This window comes from Hyperoodon ampullatus, assembly GCF_949752795.1.
Source record: "Hyperoodon ampullatus genome assembly, chromosome: 4".
Lineage (NCBI taxonomy): Eukaryota > Metazoa > Chordata > Mammalia > Artiodactyla > Ziphiidae > Hyperoodon > Hyperoodon ampullatus.
The window spans coordinates 70,492,826-70,516,553 of record NC_136917.1 but is presented as its reverse complement, the minus strand read 5'-3'; the positions used below and the strand labels follow the sequence as shown (position 1 = coordinate 70,516,553).

General features: G+C 40.2%; 1 protein-coding gene across 1 annotated transcript in view; it reads left to right on the top strand.

The window, feature by feature from the left end:
• The window catches only part of LMNB1 (lamin B1), a gene marked incomplete at both ends in the record, with an annotated part of 70,224 nt that extends 47,485 nt beyond the window's left edge, over positions 1-22,739 (top strand). The window contains 6 exons of the mRNA XM_079703920.1: positions 7,642-7,862; positions 8,942-9,167; positions 10,798-10,902; positions 13,655-13,774; positions 19,023-19,130; positions 22,698-22,739. Coding sequence (XP_079560046.1) covers positions 7,642-7,862; positions 8,942-9,167; positions 10,798-10,902; positions 13,655-13,774; positions 19,023-19,130; positions 22,698-22,739 — 822 coding nt within the window. The remainder of the gene's footprint in view (positions 1-7,641; positions 7,863-8,941; positions 9,168-10,797; positions 10,903-13,654; positions 13,775-19,022; positions 19,131-22,697) is intronic.
• Positions 22,740-23,728: the final 989 nt, after the last annotated feature.

Sequence of the window (23,728 nt, the reverse complement as noted above, 5' to 3'; positions counted from 1 at the left end):
TTTGCATGGAATATATTTTTCCATCCCCTCACTTTCAGTCTGCATGTGTTACTAGGTCTGAAGTGGGTTTCTTGTAGACAGCATATATACGGGTCTTGTTTTTGTATCCATTCAGCTAGTCTGTGTCTTTTGGTTGGAGCATTTTTTTTTTTTTTTTGGCGGTACACGGGCCTCTCACTGTTGTGGCCTCTCCCGTTGCGGAGCACAGGCTTCGGACGCGCAGGCTCAGCGGCCATGGCTCATGGGCCTAGCTGCTCCGTGGCACGTGGGATCTTCCCGGACCGGGGCATGAACCCGTGTCCCCTGCATTGGCAGGCAGACTCTCAACCACTGCGCCACCAGGGAAGCCCTGGTTGGAGCATTTAATCCATTTGCATTTAAGGTAATTATCGATATGTATGTTCCCATTACCATTTTTTTAATTATTTTGGGTTTGTTATTGTAGGTCTTTTCCTTCTTTTGTATTTCCTGCCTAGAGTAGTTCCTTTAGCATTTGTGGTAAAGCTGGTTTGGTGGTGCTGAATTCTCTTAGCTGTTGCTTGTCTGTAAAGATTTTAATTTCTCTGTCGAATCTGAATGAGATCCTTGCTGGGTAGAGTAATCTTGGTTGTACGTTTTTCCCTTTCATCTCTTTAAATATGTCCTGCCACTCCCTTCTGGCTTGCAGAGTTTCTGCTGAAAGATCAGCTGTAACCTTATGGAGATTCCCTTGTATGTTATTTGTTGCTTTCCCCTTGCTGCTTTTAATATTTTTTCTTTGTATTTAATTTTTGATAATTTGATTAATATGTGTCTTGGTGTGTTTCTCCTTGGATTTATTCTGTATGGGACTCTCTGCACTTCCTGGACTTGATTCACTATTTCCTTTCCCATGTTAGGGAAGTTTTCAACTACAATCTCTTCAAATATTTTCTCAGTCCCTTTCTTTTTCTCTTCTTTTTCTGGGACCCCAGTAATTCGAATGTTGGTGCGTTTAATGTTGTCCCAGAGGTCTCTAAGACTGTCCTCAATTCTTTTCATTCTTTTTTCTTTATTCTGCTCTGCGGTAGTTATTTCCACTATTTTGTCTTCCAGGTCCGTTATCTGTTCTTCTGCCTCAGTTATTCTGCTATTGATTCCTTCTAGAGAATTTTTAATTTCATTTATTGTGTTGTTCATCATTGTTTGTTTTGCTCCTTAGTTTTTCTAGGTCTTTGTTAAACATTTTTTGTGTTTTCTCCATTCTATTTCTAAGATTTTGGATCATCTTTACTATCATTCATCTGAATTCTTTTTCAGGTAGACTGCCTATTTCCTCTTCATTTGTTGGGTCTGGTGGGTTTTCATCTTGCTCCTTCATCTGCTGTGTATTTCTGTCTTCTCATTTTGATTAACTTACTGTGTTTGAGGTCTCCTTTTTACAGGCTGCAGGCTCGTAGTTCCTGTTGTTTTTGGTGTCTGTCCCCAGTGGCTAAAGTTGGTTCAGTGGGTTGTGCAGGCTTCCTGGTGGGGAGGGGGTTAGTGCCTGTGTTCTGGTGGATGAGGCTGGATTTTGTCTTTCTGGTGGGCAGGACCACATCCAGTGGTGTGTTTTGGTGTGTCTGTGAACTTATTTTGATTTTAGGCAGCCTCTCTGCTAATGGGTGGGGTTGTGTTCCTGTCTTGCTAGTTGTTTGGCATAGGGTGTCCATCACTGGAGCTTGCTGGTCGTTGAGTGGAGCTGGGTCTTAGCGTTGAGTTGGTGATCTCTGGGAGAGCTTTTGCTGTTTGATTTTACGTGGAGCCAGGAGGTCTTTGGTGGACCAGTGTCCTGAACTTGGCTCTCCCACCTCAGAGGCAAAGGCCTGACACCTGGCTGGGGCACCAGGACCCTGTCAGCCACATGGCTCAGAGGAAAAGAGTGAAAAAAGGAAAGAAAGAGAAAGTGGCAGGGGGTGGTGGTCGTGGTGTGATGAGCTGGGAGATTGGGATTGACATATATACACTAATATGTATAAAATGGATAACTAAGAAGAACCTGCTTTATAAAAAAATAAATAAAATTCAAAAATTCTAAAAAAAGAAAGATAAAATAGTTATTAAAATAAAAAATTAAAATTAAAAATAAAATAAAATTAAAAAGTAATAAAAAAAAGAAAGAAGAGAGCAACCAAACCAAAAAACAAATCCACCAATGATAACAAGCGTTAAAAACTATACTAATGAAAAAAACAAAAAACAGAAAAAACAGACAACTCTAGGACAAATGGTAAAAGCAAAGCTGAACAAAATCTCACAAAGAAGCATACACATTCAGAAAAAGAGAAAAAGGAAAAAATTGTATATATCTATATATTAAAAAAAAAGGAAGAAAGCAACCAAATCAATAAACAAATCTACCAATGATAATAAACTCTAATTAGTAAACTTAGATAAACGTAAAACCAGAAACAAATGAGATGCAGAAAGCAAACCCCAAGTCTACAGTTGCTCCTGATATCCACCACCTCAATTTTGGATGATTTGTTGTCTATTCAGGTATTCCACAGATGCAGGGTACAACAAGTTGATTGTGGAGATTCAATCCACTGCTCGTGACGCTTCTGGGGGAAATTTCCCTTTCTCTTCTTTGTTCGCACAGCTCCTGGGGTTCAGCTTTGGAGTTGCCCTCGCCTCTGCGTGTAGGTCACCTGAGGGTGTCTGTTCTTTGCTCAGACAGGACAGGGTTAAAGTAGTAGCTGATTAGGGGGCTCTGGGTCACTCAGGCCGGGAGGGGGGAGGGGTACGGATGCGGGACGAGTCTGCGGCAGCAGAGGCCAGCATGACATTGCAGCAGCCTGAGGCGCGTCGTGTGTTCTCCCGGGGAAGTTGTCCCTGGATCTCGGGACCCTGGCAGTGGCGGGCTTCACTGGCTCTCTGGAGGGGAGGTGTGGATAGTGACCTGCGCTTGCACACAGGCTTCTTGGTGGCTACAGCAGCAGCCTTAGCGTTTCATGCCCATCTGTGGTGTCCACGCTGATAGCCGTGGCTCTCGCCCATCTCTGGAGCTTGTTTAGGTGGTGCCCTGAATCCCCTCTCCTCACATACCCCGAAACAATAGCCCCTTGCCTCTTAGGCAGGTCCAGCCTTTTTCCCGGACTCCCTCCTGGCTAGCTGTGGCGCACCAGCCCCCTTCAGGCTGTGTTCACGCAGCCAACCCCAGTCCTCTCCTTGGGATCTGACCTCTGAAGCCTGAGCCTCAGCTCCCAGACCCCGCCTGCCCTGGGGGGTGAGCAGACGAGCTTCTCAGGCTGGTGAGTGCTGGTCGGCACTGATCCTCTGTATGGGAATCTCTCCGCTTTGCCCTCTGCACCCCTGTTGCTGAGCTCTCTTCCGTGGCTCCAAAGCTTCCCCACTGACCCACCCCCCCGACTCCCCCAGTGAAGGGGCCTCCTAGTGTGTGGAAACTTTTCCTCCTTCACAGCTCCCTCCCAGAGGTGCAGGTCCCGTCCCTATTCTTTTGTCTCTGTTTTTTCTGTTTTCTTTTGCCCTACCCAGGTATGTGGGGAGTTTCTTGCCTTTTGGGAAGTCTGAGGTCTTCTGCCAGTGTTCAGTAGGTGTTCTGTAGGAGGTGTTCCACATGTAGATGTATTTGTGGGGAGGAAGGTGATCTCCATGTCTTGCTCCTCTGCCATCTTGAAGATCTTCCTGACATAGCCTTTAAAATGCTGACTTAGAGGGGCTTCCCTGGTAGCACAGTGGTTGAGAGTCTGCCTGCCGATGCAGGGGACGCAGGTTCGTGCCCTGGTCTTGGGAGGATCCCACATGCCTCAGGGCGGCTGGGCCCGTGAGCCATGGCCACTGAGCCTGCGCGTCCAGAGCCTGTGCTCCGCAATGGGAGAGGCCACAACAGTGAGAGGCCCGCGTACCACAAAAAAAAAAAAAAAAAAGCTGACTTAGAAAATATTTTTTAAGATTTATATATGATAGTGTTATTATGTTTTGGAATTAGGAGTTTCATATATTGCTTATAGCATTTCTTTCATTTCTATCTAGATATTTGACTTTGGCCAAATTAATTGATTGGTCAGACTGAGTGGCAAAAGTGTTTCCAGTGGCACTTTAAAATTACCTCTACTTTTTGTTTTTCTAACACCCGAACTCTGGAAACTTCTGTTGCAGCTAGATCATAATAAACTGGTACAATTATGTTACATACTTTAAAACAAAGAAAACCCAAGACCATTAGAAACCAGTTAGTAGAATATTAACTCTATCTGACTGTAGAGTTACAGGCAGAATCTTAACGGATAGTTTAGTTAGACCTCTTCATTTTCCTAACGTGGATACCAGTTTAGTGAGGTATGTTACAGTTAATGGCAGAATCAGGAAGAAGAATCTAGGTCTGTCTCTCATGTTGTGTTCTTTGTATTTCACTACAAAGCAGGTGTAGAGCAGCTATTTAAACTACATTTAACTATTTCTATTTAAAATACAAAACGACTCAGAGTAACTTTAAAACTTATTTATACCTAGATTGTGATTTTTCCCTCTTAAAGAACTCTATAACATCAAAGGCGGACAAATAGAGACATTTTGGTGTTTACAAATTGAGGCTCAGAAGTTAAGTCTGAATCTTGGGTGGTTTATGTTCCTTTAGATTCTACCTTGCTGCCTATCTGTTTCTCCCACATGTGAGATAAAAGTGAAGAGATTGATTGAAGAGGAGACGTTTTATTTATTTTTTTGGCCACACCACGTGGCCTGCGGGATGTTAGTTCCCCGACCAGGGATCGAACCCGTGCCCCCTGCAGTGAAGTGAGGAATCCTAACCACTCGACCGCCAGGGAGTTCCCAGAGAGGACACATTTTACACTTCTTATATTTTCTTCCTCCAAAAAAAATAATAAGCCTGAGAGGGAGAAAAAATGGATTTCTCAGTTTATAGCCTGGTTTTTTGCAAATGCAGTTAAATGCAAGTTCTCTGAGGCAGGATTTTGTTTAGTATCACTCTTGAGATGAATGCCTGCATCTGATATAGAATTACTCTGGATTTTAATAAATTGATTTGTTGATTTTTTTTTTTAATTAAAAAAATTTTTTGGCTGTGTTGGGTCTTTGTTGCTGCGCATGGGCTTTCTCTAGTTGCAGTGAGCGGCGGCTACTCTTCATTGCAGTGTGCAGGCTTCCCAATGTGGTGGCTTCTCATGTTGCAGAGCATGGTTTCTAGGCACGTGGGCTTCAGTAGTTGCAGCATGAGGACCCTAGAGCGTGCTGTCTTCAGTAGTTGCGGTGCGTGGGTTCTAGGGTGCACCGGCTTCAGTAGTTGTGGTGAGTGGGCTCTAGAGCACAGGCTCAGTAGTTGTGGTGCATGGGCTTAGTTGCTCCGTGGCATATGGGATCTTCCCCGACCAGGGATCAAAGTCCCCTGCATTGGCAGGTGGATTTTTAACCACTGCGCCACCAAGGAAGTCCCTGGTTGATTATTTTTAAATAACCTTTTTAATTTGGCATAATTGTAGATTTACAGAAAAGTTAGAAAGCTGGTACAGACAGTTCCCTTATCTCCCTCCCTGAGTTTTCCCCCATTGTTAGCATCTTAGGTGACTGTGGTTCATTTGTCAAAACTAAGACACTGACATTGGTACATTACTATCAACTAGACTCTAGGCTGTTTGGATTTTACCAGATTTTCTATTACTGTAGTTTTTGTGTTTTAGGATACCACAGGTCTCTGTAAGTCTCCTCTGGTCTATGACAGTTTCTTAGGCTTTCTTTGTTTTTCATGACCTTGACAGTCTTGAGAAGAGCTGTCCAGGTGTCCTGTAGGCTGTCCCCCAATCTAAGTTTGTCTGGTGCTTTTCTCATGATCAGTCTGGGGTTATGGATTTTAAGTGCCCTTCTTGTTATTGTTACATCATATCAGGGATTACGTGACATACACACAACGTCACTGGTGATGTTAACCCTCATCACTGATTAAGACAGTGTTTGCCAGGTTTTTCCACTGTTAAGTTACTATTTTTGCCTTTCCATACTCTGTTCTTGGGAAGCAAGTCACTAAGTCCATCCCACTCTCAAGGGTAAAGGGCAGGAATTTAGCTCCACATCCTGAAGAAAGTATTTACCTTTATTAAATGGAATTCTTTTGTAAAGATTCATCTTTTTTCCCCTCTATTTGTATATTTATTTATTCATTCATTTGTTTATATCAGTATGGACTCATGGAAATGTTTTTATAAAATGCTTTTTAATATAATATCAAATACTACATTGTTTTATTGGCTCAGATTGTTCTAGCTTTGGCTATAAGGAGTTCTGTCTGATTGGCTACCATGTTCCCCCTTTTTTTGAGCACTTCTTTACTTTCTGGTTGTATAAGATACTCTAGGCTCATCTTGTATTTTCCCTGCCCCAGCACTAGAATCAGCTATTTCTGCAAGTAGCCCTGGTTCTTTTTATTGGAGAGTGGCATCTAGAAATTAAGATCTGGGCACTGAGTATGCTCATTGGTATTGGGGTGTCATTGCTTCTAGGCCTGCTTATGGGCAGAGCTAGGTAATAAATGTGTATATGCTAACCCATGTTTACACATTTATCTGTAATTGTATCTCTGTCCACTTGTGTTTATATTAAGGTAATCAAGAGTTTATACATATGTCTCTGACTCTAACCCTGTACCACTAGGTTCACTTTAGGCTTTCTTCCTTGCTTACCTGTAACTGCTCTCTGAGAGTAAGAAACCTGGTTTCTGCCATCCCGTTTACTTACTTGTCCAGCCCCAGTATACATGCAAAGTAATTTCAAATTTTTTAATGTGTACCCCTGTGAGAAATAAATTCACTAACCTGGAGTGTAGTGTTTCTGCATAACATAGAGCTGCTTTTTATCTTTAGCCTTCTAGATTTAACTTTTGCACAGTATGTGCCCTTTCTCTCCTGCTTTGATGTGCAGGTACTTGTGATTTAAGGGCCTAAGCTATACATCAGTCTTTCTGAGTTGATTACCTTTGTTATTTTCTGAGGTTATGGAGATGAACTCTGTCTTGGAGAAATACAGATGAATAATTACCTAGTGAACCACAGGGTTTCTAAGATGAACCTTCTGGTATAGGATGTGTGATTTTTCATTTTTTTAATACCAAATATGAAGTTTCTATGTTTACAATAATATTTCCAGACTACCATATATCATATAGTCTTTGCATGCTGATTGAGCATGGGAAAGAATAACAGTTCTAAAGTGGTAACCGGAATCGCTTTTCTTCAGTTTCTGAACAGTTCCAGCAGTTCTCCAAAAGATACTAGGTTTCTTTTGTCAATGAGTTTTCTATCTTTTAATTCTTTACTTTTGTTACTTTATAATTTTGAGCTAAATGGTTTGCAGGGGAGCCAGACTTGACTTTTACTAAAACCACAGCTTATAATTTTGTTTTATTTGGTCAAGTAAAGAAAAATTATATGTACATTTATGACACATTTGATGAATATATCTTTTTCTAGCCTTTTTATAAGATAAAACTTCCCTGAGGGCTGTATTTTGTATTGGAGAAATTTTGGTTTTTAATTTCTTAAAATAAAAATTTTCTTGGATTCTGATGTCAGAGATTGGATTTGTTCCAGTCCAGGAAATAGTTTAGAATAGCTGCCTTGTGCTAATGTTGGAATGTTCCTAGAAAGTAAATGTGTTCCCTTGAATCTTAAGTCTAGAGCATGTTTGGAGAGGATTCAAGAGTTGGAGGACTTACTTGCTAAAGAAAGAGACAACTCTCGCCGCATGCTGTCTGACAAAGAGAGAGAGATGGCGGAAATACGGGATCAGATGCAGCAACAGCTGAATGATTATGAACAACTTCTTGATGTAAAGTTAGCCCTGGACATGGAAATCAGTGCGTACAGGAAGCTCTTAGAAGGCGAAGAAGAGAGGTGAGTAACTTAGTTGTCACCCTACCTCATAGTCTGCTTTTTGCCCCCACCCTTTCTATTTAAAGAAAAGTAAATAGTTTTTTTTTTTTTAACAATTAAGGCAACTTTAAATATTTTCTTGTTTCTTTTAATACCTAGCTGTAGAGATAGGTAGTCATAGATCATACTTTTACCTCAACAATAGAACATGTTCAAGCAGTCTTATTATTTTAAATGCTGAACTCTGTCAGGATAGAGTTGAACTGTGTCAGGATAGAGTCTTTCCTTTGAGATTTAAAATGTTTTGATAATTTAATATGTTGCAAAATACCAGATTTGCTGAAAGAGACTTTATACTTATTTTTCAAATCTGGTTAGTGTATTAATCCTTTTATACCTTTTCTGAGAATAAAGTTCCAAAGGGAAAGTGTCTGATTTAGAATAAAAGCCATTTAATTTCAGTATTGTATACATTGTTATTGTAATTTTATAAAAAGAAAATGCAGATATGAAAAACTTAAGGAAAGTATACTAAATGTAACAGGGGTTGTGGTAGGGTGGTGGTAGATGACATGTTCACCCCAATGTCCTCCCCTCATCTCCCCACCCCCTGGTTTTCCAAACTTCCTGCATTATGGTTATAGTCTATTCCTACCTAAAACATTCAAATAATACTTTTTTAAAAAGAAAAAAAAAATTATGACAGTGGGCATTGTAGCACAAATAAGTTTCTCTTCGTTAAGATGTATGTTGGGGCTTCCCTGATGGCACAGTGGTTGAGAGTCCACCTGCCGATGCAGGGGACACGGGTTCGTGCTCTGGTCCGGGAGGATCCCACATGCCGCAGAGCGGCTGGGCCCGTGAGCCATGGCCGCTGAGCCTGTGCGTCCGGAGCCTGTGCTCCGCAATGGGAGAGGCCACAACAGTGAGAGGCCCGCGTACCACAAAAAAAAAAAAAAAAAATGTATGTTGGCTTTGTCTAACAGATTGTCATTAATGTTTTGCTTTAGTAATGCGTGTGCAGGATATTAATATCCTTTTTTTTAAGGTAGGAAGGGCATATGTGTTTCATAATTGGAATGTTTTATTCTTCCATGTAGATTGAAGCTCTCTCCGAGCCCTTCTTCCCGTGTGACAGTATCACGCGCATCCTCGAGTCGCAGCGTGCGTACAACCAGAGGGAAGCGGAAGAGAGTGGACGTGGAAGAATCCGAGGCCAGCAGTAGTGTCAGCATCTCTCATTCTGCCTCAGCCACTGGGAATGTCTGCATTGAAGAGATAGATGTTGATGGGAAATTTATCCGCTTGAAGAACACTTCCGAACAGGTGGAAACACAGACCCCTTTTTGTCCAGCGTGGCTTTGCTGATTGGTGTCTTGCAATTGTAATAACTTCTCAGCCTTTATTTGGATTCAGTCTTTGTGGAATAAGAGTTTCCCTCTCCTTTTTAACCTAAATTCATGAAGTGTAGTATAAATTTAAATAGGAGGAGGAAGAGGGATGGTGCGCTTAGTAGTTTAAAGATTTTATTCTTTAGCTCTTCTTTAGAGAGCCAGGGTTTTTTTTCACATCTGGTCATTTTGTCACCATGGCCTTCCTAAGGATGAATTATTAATATTCCCTGTCCTACCTAGCCAGATTTGCGAAGAAGTTAGATTATGGGTATAGATGCTAAATATTCTTTCCCAGCTGTTAATTTTATGGAAGGAAGGAAATACGAGCCCAGACTCGGACACGTGTAGGGAGTGTTTTTCTCTCTAAATAAATGAATGAATAGTACTGATTTAATTTATATCAAGACTAGTATGAAGCCCTATCTTGAAATTATTTGTTTAAAAGTAAACATAAAATATTCATAGCAGGGAATTCTGAACTTCTGCGCTGGGGCTTTTGAGAGCTCAGTAGTGGAGGTCTTGGGAAGACCCTGGCTAGGCATCATTGAGCTGGGGTCGTGAAGGGGTATCAGGTGATGCCAGAGGAAGGCAGGTCTGGGGTGTAGTGGGGATGCAGTGGGGTGGATGTCACTTCCAGAAGCACGTTCAGGATTTGTAAAATGTTTGTAAAACCACTCCTTTTCTCACCAAAGCTATTGAAACTATCTTGCATGTGGATGAATAAATACTTTGGATGGGCAAAGGAGCTTTAGCAGTCCTGATATGGAAGAGCATAGGTTCTAAGCCCTCTTAGTCACAACTTTAGAAACTAAAGAGCAGAGTAGCCTCTGCTACTCCATTGCAGTAGTTTGGCTGTTTTTCAAAAGGCATTGCTGTGCTTTGTGGAGCTATTCTGGAGCTGGCTGTCAGCCTTGTTTACTCCTGTCTTTGAGTTAGAGATGGATATAAATAAATTAATTCAGCTAATTGCTTCAATACCCTGCACTGTTCCTCAGGACAGTCAGGCAGCTCTGGGCAGCCTGCAGGCTAGCATTGATAGCCAGTGCTTGGGACTGGCTCATTATGTCATTGACCCATTTTTGAGCCCCTTATGCTTTAATGTAAGAGTTAAATATGGGCAGAAGTGGTACAGATGAAGAAGAAAAAGGACATATTTTCTTCCTTCTCTTTCCAAGCTTTATGTGTGTATATTTTAAAAGCTTAAAGCAATCAAAAATTAGATGTTTATAATGGTGTTTATGAAGCTAGATAGTGTTGTAAATTTAAATTATATACCTGTTCTAGCATTGAACATCACCATTTAATTTGGTTCACATCCCTTTTGTTGCAGTTTTGTCCTCTTTAAAATTAAACACCTTAATAATTAAAACTGCAGCATTGTCAAAGTTTCTGTTTTGCTGAATGACAAAACCATGTTTTCTTTTCATAGTAGGAAAATATGAACCATGGGAAGACAGTCATAAAGTTGTCTTAGTTTAACTGCCTATGGATTGATTTATTTGATTATTCCATAGCTTTCTGTATATTTTAAGTGACCTTGTTTTATTTTGTTCTTTCAATAGGATCAACCAATGGGAGGCTGGGAGATGATCAGAAAAATTGGAGACACATCAGTCAGTTACAAATATACCTCAAGATATGTGCTGAAGGCAGGCCAGACTGTTACAGTAAGTTAATTTAGTCATCATTTAATTTAACTTCATTGTCTTAACCAATAGTTAAAGTAATTAAAACCATTTTAGCTTAAAGAGAAGCATTTTAGAAATGGGCATTAAAATGTTTTTGACATTATTAGGGAATTACAAGTGCTATTAAAGATTTTTAAAATTCTTTGTTATTGAGAGTGGTAATTGACTATTAAAAGTAAAAGAATTGACCTTTGAATTATTTTTATTTTCTCTACTCCAGTAGAAATTAACAGCTGACCCCCCCCTCTTCATCCCTAAAGAAGTTGAGGTGACTATCTCCTTTTATCAATTCCTTTTTAAAAATATTAAATACATGTTTAAGATTTTATGATTGATATAGACCTTCCTAAGTGTTTAAGATCAAAGGCTCAAACAGGTTAGAACTTCTCTTTTAAAAAGTGTATTCATAGAACTTGCCACCACATTGTGAAAATATCAGATGCTAATTTTGTGATAACAGGTAAAAATTGGAACAGATATCCTAACCACGCTATCTTTTCTTCTCTTTAGTAATTATTGTAGTGAGAGAAAATTTCTCAGTCCTATTATGTGTCTTACGGAAGCTGCATAATGTGATGGAAAGAATCTGACATTTTTAATTCAGAAGATTCAGATTTGAGCGTGCCCTTTATCTCTTTAAAAGTATAAAACCACTATGCCAATCATCTGCTTTTTCCACTGGATACAGTTCCTCAGTGACTAAATAGATATATATATTCTATAGGTCTAGTGGAGAACTCAATTTTCACATAAAAAATGTAAGGCATTTTTTTTTTCCTTTGGTAGCTGGCATAAATGTGTTAAGAAGCTCTTTGGAATGTGGTAATCATAAGTGATATTTCTGTAAAATTGTACAAGGCAGGGCAATAGCAAAGATCAGTTTAAAACTCCAGAACAGAAGTAAGTGAACTACTATGTAATTTAAAATTTTCTTGTAGCCACATTAAAAACAAGTGAAAAAGAAAGATGTGAAATTAACTTTAGAACTATGTTTTAAATTTAACCCAATATATCTAAAATATTATCATTTCAACATCTGATGAATATAAAAGTTATTAGATCACTTTAAAAAAATATCTATTTATTTATTTATTTGGCTGCACTGGGTCTTAGTTGCAGCCCACAGGATCTTTGTTGCAGCATGTGGGATCTTTAGTTGTGGCATGCAGGATCTTAGTTGCGGCATGTGGGATGTAGTTCCCTGACCAGGGATCGAACCCGGGCCCCCTGCTTTGGGAGTGTGGAGTCTAAACCACTGGACCACCAGGGAAGTCCCCCCCCCCCTTTTTTTTTAAATACTAAATCTTGACACTTGGAGATACCCTTACAGCACACCTCAGTTGGGACTAGCCATGTTTCACGTGCTCACAAGCCATATATGGCTACCATATTGAACGACACAGCTCTAGGACATATTAGTTTTAGGTTAAATTACCCAGTAAGGTTACTGACGTGTTACGATTATTATTAAACACTAAACCAACTGTATGATACCATATGGACTAGTGAAAAGTATAGCTTGAGGTTAGATTAACATTCCACATAACCTGAAAGTCAGCCCAGATCCAGTTCTCTTTTCAGTTTTATCCTAGTAATGCTCCTTGCCCCTTTCCATTTATAATGGTGATGGAAGATCTGGAAGCTTCAAGTGAACACTTTAAGAGGAAGGGGTCTCTCCTAATTAGTAATTGATAAGGTTTTCTCCCCATTTAAAACAATACCTGCTTATACTATCTCCAGTCTTCATTCTGCCATCATATGGCCCTTTATATTGCAAGACAATTTATGGAGTACAAAACTTTGCTGTCTCTTTTCATATGGTCTTTTAGAAAGATCAGGACTGGTAGTAGTGTCCCTACAGGTGAGGACATAGAGGTTTGTAGAGATGTAGTGTTATGTCCATGATACAAACCCAGTCTTCTAACTCCCAAGTGTTCTCTATTCTACCAAAGCTCTTCTGCCAGTAAATACATAAAAAATTTTGCAGAATTCCCCTGCTTATGAAAAGGGAAGTCTTTCTGTTTCTTTTGCCTATTTCTGTATCAGTCATATTTTCCGTTGAATAATGGGTTATTTGTTTGTTTCCTGAATTCTTTTTGGAATTCAGACTCAGACACTGGGGTATTATGACACTGTCTCTGGTTGGCTATATACCACCTTCCATTAGAATATTCTAGATAGGCTGTCTGCTGCAGAGATTTTGAGAGAAGTTAGTCATCTCCTCACTTCCTGCTATAGGCAGCTGGAGGATACCACTGGAAGGGGTAGAAGGCTCTAACACGGAAGGGCTGGCTCGTGAGACCCGTGGAATAACAGAATGCTAACAGTGAGAGCTTATGTTCATTGAGTCAGCCATCTCCTCCATGTGGGTAATCATTTGTCTTCACAACAGTCGCGTGTATTATCAGTACCATTTCTGTCCCATTGGAGGGTAAGTAAGGTAGCTTGCTCAAGGTGAGCTGGCATGTAGGCGAGCTAGGATGTGAATCTAGGCAACTTCACTTCAGAGTCCTGTGTGTCAACATTTTTATTTATCAGACTGGGAAGACGAGGCCTAGCTAAGCTCTATGGGATATACAGCTAGTTAATATAGCAAGTCTAAAGCTAGGCCATAGTTCTGGAACTTTTAGAATCAGTCCTCTTACAAGGTGTTAAAGTCTCATCATTATGTTGTTATTGGCACGTGGGAGAGCTGGGCTCTGTGTAGAATGATTTCCTTTTTTCTTTCTAGATCTGGGCTGCAAATGCCGGTGTCACAGCCAGTCCTCCCACCGACCTCATCTGGAAGAACCAGAACTCTTGGGGCACTGGCGAAGATGTGAAAGTTATATTGAAAAATTCTCAGGGAGAGGTATGGTCATTTTATTGGTACCACCACAGTGTCAATTTTTTTTCTTCATTGAAGTATAGTTGACTTACAATGTTGTGTTAATTACTGCTGTACGGCAGAGTGATTCAGTTATACATATATGTACTTTTTTTTTTTTTTTTTTGGCCACGTCACGCAGCCTGTGGGATCTTAGTTCCCTAACCAGGGATTGAACCCGGCCACTGGCAGTGAGAACGTGGAGTCCTAACCACTGGCCTGCCAGGGAATTCCTGTGTACATTCTTTTTTTAAAATACTTTTCCATTATGGTTTATCATAGGATATTGAATATAGTTCCCTGTGTTATGCAATAGGACCTTGTTGTTTATCCGTTTTATAGATAATAGTTTGCATCTGCTCATCCCAACCTCCCACTCCCATCTCTCCCCCAACCCCTGCCCCCTTGGCAACCACCAGACTCTTCTCTATGTTCATACCACAGTGTCAGTTTCACCTGAGAGTTCATCATGCAAGTGTGATTTCTTTTCAAAAATCAAATTTAAATGTGAAGTAACTGATTGCTTAAATCAGACCAAGGCTGCTGAGTCCATGAAAGTGATGCTAACTCCAGGTTTTAAGAATGAAATATGAGTGTATTATAGTTCTGATTGTTAGTACAGGTTCCAGAGTCAGTCTGTGTCTAGTTTCTGTCTTCACTGCCCAGTGACTTTGGACTTTGGGTAAGTTCCTTCACCTCTCTTAGTTTTATCATTTTAAAATGGAGATAATAATAACAAGATAACTAATATAAATAAGATAATATAATGAGAATAATATAAATGAGACAATCCTTGGGAAATGGTCAGAATAGTATCTGGCCACTGGTAAATGCTTAGGTTATTAACCTTGTTACTGACTTTCAACATGCTCGTGAAACTGAGTTTAAGGATTGTGGAGTGTACATTTGCTTGATGTGTATGTTTTCAACACGTCAGTCCTAGAACTGTTGTCAAAGAACCTTACCTACCCCCACTGTCACAAAAAGACACTCCCAAATTCCCCCAGCCACGCACACATACCAAGAGATGAAAGTGTCTTCAAAGGATGGCGTGGTTTCAGGTCAAAGTACAGCATCCCCTTAGGGGTTTCTTCTCTGCTCCCATAGTGCCCAGGCACAGACCTTGTCTAGCTTGTCACGTTGTCCTCTGTCACTAGAGTAATAAGCATATCAAGGGCAAGGACCTGTTCTGATTTTTCCTGGCACATAATAGGCACTTAGTGAGAAATTACTGGATAAAATTTTAGGAAAATCAAACATGGACTTTTACTTAAGTTCAGAGAAATAAAGTGTAATTAATAGCATTCATTCTGGGGGTCTGAGGTGTTTGCATACGAGAAGTTCTCTGCCCAGCCATCTTTCCAGCCATCCCTCACTGTAAACATCTGCTGGTGTTTAGACTGCTCTTAGTAAGGATTTCACTGTCTGCTGAATGAAGAATGTCCTTTATCTCAGACTGAGGCTGAAAATGAAAGGGCATCTGATGTTTTCCACTGTAGACTTCAGTACAGTTCACCTCCAAATACTTGCTAGGTTCTCAGGGTGTGGGCGTTTACAGATGCCTTCCGGAATTCACAAACTTCGAGGAGCTGGATCTCCTCCTGTTCTCTGTGTGGAGCCCTGCTTGCTTTTTGCCTTCGGCACTTTGGAATTCTTCCCAGTTGTCACTGGTGCTGCTGCCCAAGTGCTGAAATTACTGCAGCTCCTATGCTGGTAGTTCCTTCGACATCTGAAATTGGCAGAATACATGTCTCTTTCAAAACAGTGTTACGAGTGCCGATTTGCCCAGATTGAAAAGCATGGTTTTAAGGGGCTATGGTAGATGAAATAGGTTTTCATGAACCATGGAATCTAGTCACCACCTTTTTCTGTGTGAAAATGTGTTCCAAGTTAGAAACGATCTTATAAGAGGCTATTTGGAATGCAGCGGGTTTAAAAGCGCACAAAATAGATACGACAAGTGAAAAAGTAGATGCCATGACATGGGATATGTCTGGAGGTAGTATTACCAGTGATGTTTCAATTAAGCCGAATGAAGCTCAGGTTTCCCTTCATAATTCAAACCGCTGAACTCTAATGGATTATTTGGTTGGTTTGTTTTCCTGTTCTTTTAATAAACTTCTGCATTCTGCTTGTTAGGCTCTATGAAGTGACCTCTGTCAGAAATGAGGAAAGTATTATGAATATAGTTCTTATTTCTGTGATTGCCAGGCAAGTACTTTTGGCATTTATTCATTTAATTTTGTGAGACCATATTTATTAATAGGTCCCAGACCATATTTATAATAATTCATAATTACCACCATAAAGACCACTTTTCTGTAAGATTGTAGGTAATTGGCTTAAGTCAGTGTAATTTTTTTACATATATTTTCTTGCTGAGACATTGGAGATATCAGGAAACCCAATTAAACTGGCTTTAAAATAATGGGAATATATGAGTTCGCAAAACCAGCCGTCCAGAGATAGTGGACTTGATCCATTGGCTCACCCAGTGTCCCCAAGGATCTTTCTATTGTCTGTTTCCTGAGTGTCTCCCTCAGGTGCATCATTCTAGGTTTACTTCTCGTGGGCAAGAGCATTGTGCCTAGTCAGGTCCTCGTCTGGGCTTTGCTCTCGTAGTACCAGCCTGGGTCACGTGCCCACCTCTGAGCCAGTTCCTGGAGTCAAGAGAACAGAGTTAGAGCTTGAGCCTTCTCCATGGCTAGATCACACTCAGCTTGTGACACACATGTCACATCTCCATGGGAGAGAGGGTACCCAGGTAAAAGTGGGGGCTTTTACTGAGAAATGGCTGGGGAGGGGTGGTCCTAGGGATGAAAAACAGCAAATGTCACCATGGAGAAATAAAATGTTTTTTTAATGAGGGAAATAAAAAATAAAGCAGTCTCTCTGTACCTTCTAGAATATAGGCATCACTGAAATTTTTTGTATATGCAGATGATTACTTATGTATACAGAGATATTCTAGTTTAACAGTCAGCTCCTTCATCAACAAAAACTGCCTTGATTTTTAGTATTTGCTGAACTGTGGTGATTTCAGGATACCCACACGCTGTGACTGAGCACGGAGTTGAAGAGGCAGCACGTGAGGTGGCGCTAGCTGGCCCTGCTGCACTGCTGGGGAGATGGGTGTACCTTTACGTGCCCAGGGCTTTACCCAGGCAGACCCATGGCATGTTGATAGAGACCATTTATGTGTGTCTTTCAGGGCACTTGATAGGGTTGGGTGTCTTGCTGAGAGGAATTTTTTTGGTAAAGACGTTTGTCTTTTAGCACCTTGACTAATAATTTCCTGGGCCTAAACCTTCCAGCAACTTTTGGTTCTAAATTTGTTTTATTATTTTTCTCTTTAGTTTTGTCGACATTTATTTAGCTCACTTATATTCCATACAGGCTTTCTGCATTAAATTAACTGATTTTTAAATGTTGTCAAATGAAAAGTGCTTAACAGCAGGCTTACATTAAAGGCAGTTATGCTGAAGTAATTCATAATTAATGAAGTTGGGCAAGTTGCTGTTTTCTAAGCTTCTCATTTGAGGCTCATAGTCTGGTGTTTCATCACAAGCTCTAAGAGCCAGTGTTTCCATATGGGATGTATATACACTGTCATGAGTTGCTAGAAGCTGAAATGTGAGAATTCTATAACAGATTTTATTTGACTTTTCTTTCCTCATTTTAAGATGAGTTGAGGGAAGCTAGGTACTCTGAAAACTTTTTGGGAATCTTTTTTCTGTTTTGTATGCCATCATCAGTTCAAAGAGTTGTAATTGATCTGAGGATTCACATGCTTTTTTATTAGTACTAATTTGGTTAAAGCAAGTGTTATTTGTGAAGAGACTCTGTGTGTATAAACACAGACTGATCTCACAGAATTGAAGTTTCTGGCTAACTCAGACTCAAAATGGTCCATCTTCCTCAGCCGTGCAACAATAATCAAAATTCCCTACAAAATACTACTGTACTACCTTACTTCATTTATAAAATATATATGTGGACATGTAAATAGAACTCTCATTTCTCTGTCACTGTTCTCTGGTTTTCTTCCTCTGCCATTTTAAACTAGCTGGTCTGTGTTAAATTTCAGGTAAGCTTTTACTGACGTGATTTTAGTGTCTTCATCTGGAGTTATCTTTCTTGAGTAACCTTAGGACATGCATGGTACAGAGTAAAATTAGACGCTCTGCAGCACTCTAGGACACACTCATTTACTTGCTGCTAAATCATCAGGTTAGCCTTATACAGAAACACTGCTGCATTTGTGCAAGTCAGCATTCTCTACAGGAAAGTCATTTGTATTTGCGCCTTTCAGTAGAAAATGGAAATGGTTACTTTCTGTTATGCCTCCAGTGAATAATAGGAGATCTGTTTTTTTGTACAGAGTACACTGGAACTTCACTAGTATGTCATTAGTAAATAGTGTTCCTGTGTCTTGATTCTGTTTCATTCAAGAGGAACTAGCTGCTGAAGGAATGAAAGTTTGTCCTTTTCATCTCACTCAATCAGGTGGTCCTCTTGCCACCGAGGTCCCTGAGAGCACAGCAGTTAGCCTCTGACTTCATTTTATTCAGCATTTATTTAGCACCTTCTCTTTGCTAGGAGCCAAGATCTTTAAGCTGAATTCATGTTGAGTGTTATAAAGAATTTGGTGTGCCAAATCATTTACAGAATTCTCAGTAACAGAATGGGATAAAAAGCAGTGGAAACTTCTCAGCAGGTATTTCAAATTGGATACCAGTAGCTCCCCTGCAGGGAATATTGAAAATCTAAGAACTGCTACTAATTATGCAAAAATTCCTGTTCAGTAGCTGAAGCTACTGATGAGCCACTTAAAAAAAAAAAAAAAAAGTCCCTGATGTAGGAATGCTGTTTCTTAAATTTATGCAACGAAAAGATGTCATCCTCCCACAGTCTTTGTGATTTTTAAGTATAGTGGGTTTTTTTTTAATTAATTAATTTTTTATTTTGGGCTGCGTTGGTCTTTGTTGCTGTGCGCCGGCTTCCTCTAATTGTGGTGAGCGGGGGCTACTCTTCGTTGTAGTGCGCGGGCTTCTCATTGTGGTGGCTTCCCTTGTTGTGGCACACGGGCTTAGTTGCTCCACGGCATGTGGGATCTTCTGGGACAGGGATCAAACCCGTGCCCCCTGCATTGGCAGGCGGATTCTTAACTACTGCACCACCAGGGAAGTCCCAAAGTATAGTGTTTTAACTTAAATCAAACTCTTGTGTTTAGGAGGTTGCTCAAAGAAGTACAGTCTTCAAAACAACCATACCTGAAGAGGAAGAGGAGGAGGAAGAAACAGCTGAAGTGGCTGTCGAGGAAGAACTTTTCCACCAGCAGGTATTACTTTAATATATGTCTTTTAAATTTTATTAACAGAATTACATGAAAACCAAAACCAATAGTGGAGCTTGTTTTTTCCCTATTACTTGATGAACTAAGTCAGTGATCTACCAAGTGGGGTTTGTTTTTCCTGAGGGGATCTTCAATATACAGTACATTTGGGTACTGGAAGAAAATGTTTGCACTTCTTTTTTAAAAATTATTTCTCATATCAAATTTCAGTTTTGTCTTTTGTTTTATAATGTATGTAATATGTTATGGTAGGACATGTATGCCACATAAATAAGTATATATGGATTGGAATGCATGCTAAGAATTATTTATTGAAGGGTTCTTTGATTGAGTTTAGATGACTAAATTGGAGTAGGTATCTGCATATAAACTTAAAAAAAACAAAGAGTAGGGGCTTCCCTGGTGGCGCAGTGGTTAAGAATCCACCTGCCAATGCTGGGGACACAGGTTTGAGCCCTGGTTGGGGAAGATCCCACATGCTGCAGAGCAACTAAGCCTGTGAGCCACAACTACTGAGCCTGTGCTCTAGAGCCCACCAGTCACAACTACTGAGCCCGCGTGCTGCAGCTACTGAAGCCCACGTGCCTAGAGCCCGTGCTCTGCAACAAGAGAAGCCACCACAATGAGGAGCCCGCGCAACACAACCAAGAGTAGCCCCTGCTCACCGCAACTAGAGAAAGCCCGTGCACAGCAACAAAGACCCAACACAGCCAAAAAATAAATAAATAAAATTAAATTTAAAAAAAATCATTACCTGATTTTAAAAAAAAAAGAGTAATGTTCAGCTTCAGTGTGAAGCAAAATTCTTGCTGTCTTAAGTTTTTAATCATTTAATTGCAAGATAGATTTTAGCTGATGCTTAGACTTTTGAGAGTCCTTGAAATAAAGAAACTCCAAATTTGACTTTAATTAATTAAATTGGAATTATTAATAAGTAATGAGCCTTCAGTTTATATTCTCAAGCTGTTCATGTCTGATCATTAATCAAAATTCCTACCCTTATCCTTATAAGACGTCGTCACCATGTCTCCAGATTTATAAATCTGTTTGTTTTGCTTAATTAGCCCCAATCCTACTCCAAATAAACATTCTCATATTGTTCAGCCTCCAGAGTTGAGAACCACTTGAGGTGGGTTATGGTAGAATGAATTTTTGGCATGGATACTTCCTCGTACATTTTGGAGGAATATTTAAGAACAGGTGTTTTATACTTGGCTTTAATAAGAAACAGGTACAAGATCCATTTCCTGCCCTTACTTGAAACATTATAGTGACTGGAAGTAAAATAACAATATAAGAGATATCTCAGGGTGCCAGGCTAGTGGTTCAGAGCATGAGTTGTAGCAGTTCAGATGCTGGAGAAGGCTGTTTAGGCCACCAGAATAGTTGAGAAGATCTCTGGAAAATAGGCTTGTCCAGTATTTTGAAGGATGGGCAATTATTTGAGTATTAGAAGGCAGACGGTAGTGTTCTGTGGTTGTTTGAATTATCTGTTGCTACATTAGGAGACCACCTTAAATTAAAACTCAGTGACTTAAAACTGATTTCTTAATTCCTATGACTCTGTGGTTTGACTGGGCTCCACTGGGCAGTTCATTTGTTCCCACACAATGGAGAGGGAAGTCAGTCATGCAGTTGCATTCAGCTGGAAGCTTGGCTGGGGCTGGAATGTTCTCCATGTCTGTTTCCATGTGGTTTCTTAACATTTGGTGGTTTAGCCCAACCTTCTTTACAACATGGCAGCTGGCTTCCAAGAGAGTGAAAACGGAAAGCATTAGATTTCTTAAAGGCCCATATTCTCTTAGTCAAAGTAAGTCATAGGCCAGCTTCAATTCCAGGGGAGGGTAAATAGTCTCCACCTCATAATGGGAGGAGTGGCAAAGAATTTATCATGATCTTTAATTCATCACAGGGTATATGTCAAGACTTGAGCACCAAGTATATCTGTCCATCCAGTTGTGTTTGTAGGGTGTGAGTGAGAGATAAGTGGGGAGGTTGGTGTTAAATCAGCATACTTTGGAATGCCTAGGGAAGGAGCTTCTGCACACTTTGGAGCAAGGAGAAGTTGAGACAATATCAGAGGGATGACTGTAGAAGGGAGATTGCAGACACACTGAGAGACTATGTAAATGGAGATTCATTAATTAAGGCATAGTGACCGAACTTGAAGGGGAGGAGAAAAAAAATCAAAGATGTGCGAGGTTTTTAGCTTTTGTGATCAGAAGAAATAATGATATCAAAGTTCAAAAGAGGAGGCTTCCCTGGTGGCGCAGTGGTTGAGAGTCCGCCTGCCGATGCAGGGGAAACGGGTTCGTGCCCCGGTCCGGGAAGATCCCACATGCCACGGAGCGGCTGGGCCCGTGAGCCATGGCCGCTGAGCCTGCGTGTCCGGAGCCTGTGCTCCGCAAGGGGAGAGGCCACAACAGTGAGAGGCCCGCGTACCGCAAAAAAAAAAAAAAAAAAAAAGTTCAAAAAAGGGAAGATGGAAGGATGGATCAGCTATTTTGACTTCATATTAGAGAATGAATCCAGTGGCCTTTTGAGTTGATTAGAAGTCTTTCTGGTTGACCTTCAAGAGACCAATTTCAGTAGTCAAGTGGTGTTTCACAGTCATGTTGTGAGATTTTAAGGAATTAGTGAGTGATAAAGAAATGGATAGAGGGAGCCGTTTTGACTTCACATTTGAAGATGAACCCAATGCAAATGCTTCAGGATATGAAAGCTAAGGATCCAGCAAGCCATATTCCCTGATGTGGTTGTTCAGAATGCCGTCCACTGAGCTCCTGTTTCCTAAGTTGCCAAAGGATGTTATTGAATAGGAATTTTCAAACTCAGCTGCTTATTAGAATTTCTTAAGGAGCTTTAAAATTACATATAAATAGATACTCTCGCCCAGTTAAATGAGAAATTCTCATTTATTTTTAAAATTTTATTTATTTATTTTTGGCTGCGTTGGGTCTTCGTTGCTGCATGCAGGCTTTCTCTAGTTAAAGCGAGCAGGGGCTACTCTTTGTCGCGGTGTGCAGGCTTCTCATTGCAGTGGCTTCTCTTGTTGCACAGCATGGGCTCTAGGTGCGAGGGCTTCAGTAGTTGTGTCATGCAGGCTCAGCAGTTGTGGCTCGTGGGCTCTAGAGCACAGGCTCAGTAGTTGTGGCGCACGGGCTTAGCTGCTCCGTGGCATGTGGGATCTTCCCGGACCAGGGCTCAAACCTGTGTCCCCTGCATTGGCAGACGGATTCTTCACCACTGTGGCACAAGGGAAGTCCGAAATGAGAAATTCTCATTTAATTGATCTAGGGACCTAGATCAGAATTTTGTTTTAAGAACTCCTCAGGATCTCAATGTGCAGCTAGAGTTGAGAATCACTGTTCTGGAATTTGTTGGAGTATTCTAGGGGAGAAGTCCATACGAGAAGGTTAAAAAGGATAAGTGAGAAGTAATAAACGTCCATTTGAAGTTAGGTAATAATGAATTTGTAGTATCTCTGCCTTATTTTAAAATACCATGATCCATTTTCTTAGCACTAATTTTTTTTTCTGTTTTCCTCATCAGGGAGCCCCAAGAGGTTCCAATAGAAGCTGTGCAATTATGTAAACTTCTCATATCAACTGTCTTCCTCAAAATAAAGAAGTATGGTAATCCTTACCTACATGCAGTGCAGAGCCTTCTCAGAAGCACAGAATATTTTTATATTTCCTTTATGTGAATTTTTAAGCTGCGAATCTGATGGCCTTAATTTCCTTTTTTGACACTGAACGTTTTGTAAAAGAAATCATATCCATACACTTTGTTGCAAGATGTGAATTAGTGACACTGAACTGCGTACTGTTTGAAAAGAGTCCCTCAAATTTTTTGACATTTTTTTTGTATGTGTGTGTTTTTTTTTTAAGTTCTTATGAGGAGGGGAGGGTAAATAAACCACTGTGTGTCTGGGTTTAATTTGAAGATTGCTCCATCTAGATTAGCAATCTGCTCTTGATTATTCTCTGCTCTATATAACGGTGCTGTGAGGGAGGGGAAAAGCATTTTTCAATATATTGAACTTTTGTACTGAATTTTTTTGTAATAAACAATCAAGGCTACAAAAATTTTTTTTAAATAGAAAAGAGAAATTTTGTAAGAAGGCAATATTAACCTAATCATCATGTAAGCACTCTGGATGAAGGATTCCACAAAACTTTGTTTTATGGTTACTTCTTCTCTTAGATTCTTAATTCACAAGGGGAATGGGGGGAGGGAGGGAGGGGGGAGGGAAGGGTTTCTCCTAAAACGCATTAGTTGTGTTTTTTAAGATAGTGTAACTTGCTTAAATTTCTTATGTGACATTAACAAATAAAAAGCTGTTTTTAATATTAATCTGCTGTCTTTTAACTTTAGAACTGTTTTGGGGGAGAAAAGCGTTGTTTCAGTTTTACTTTTGATAAAAATAATTTGGCTTTTTGTTTGAACTAGATTTTTCTTTAAGGCTCTGACAATGGGGAATATAAACACAAACTATTTTGGGGTCTCCCCTGTTTTCAGTACTCTGTTGTCATTAATGATAGCACTAATAAAAGCCATAATAATAGCTAATTTTTTGGAGC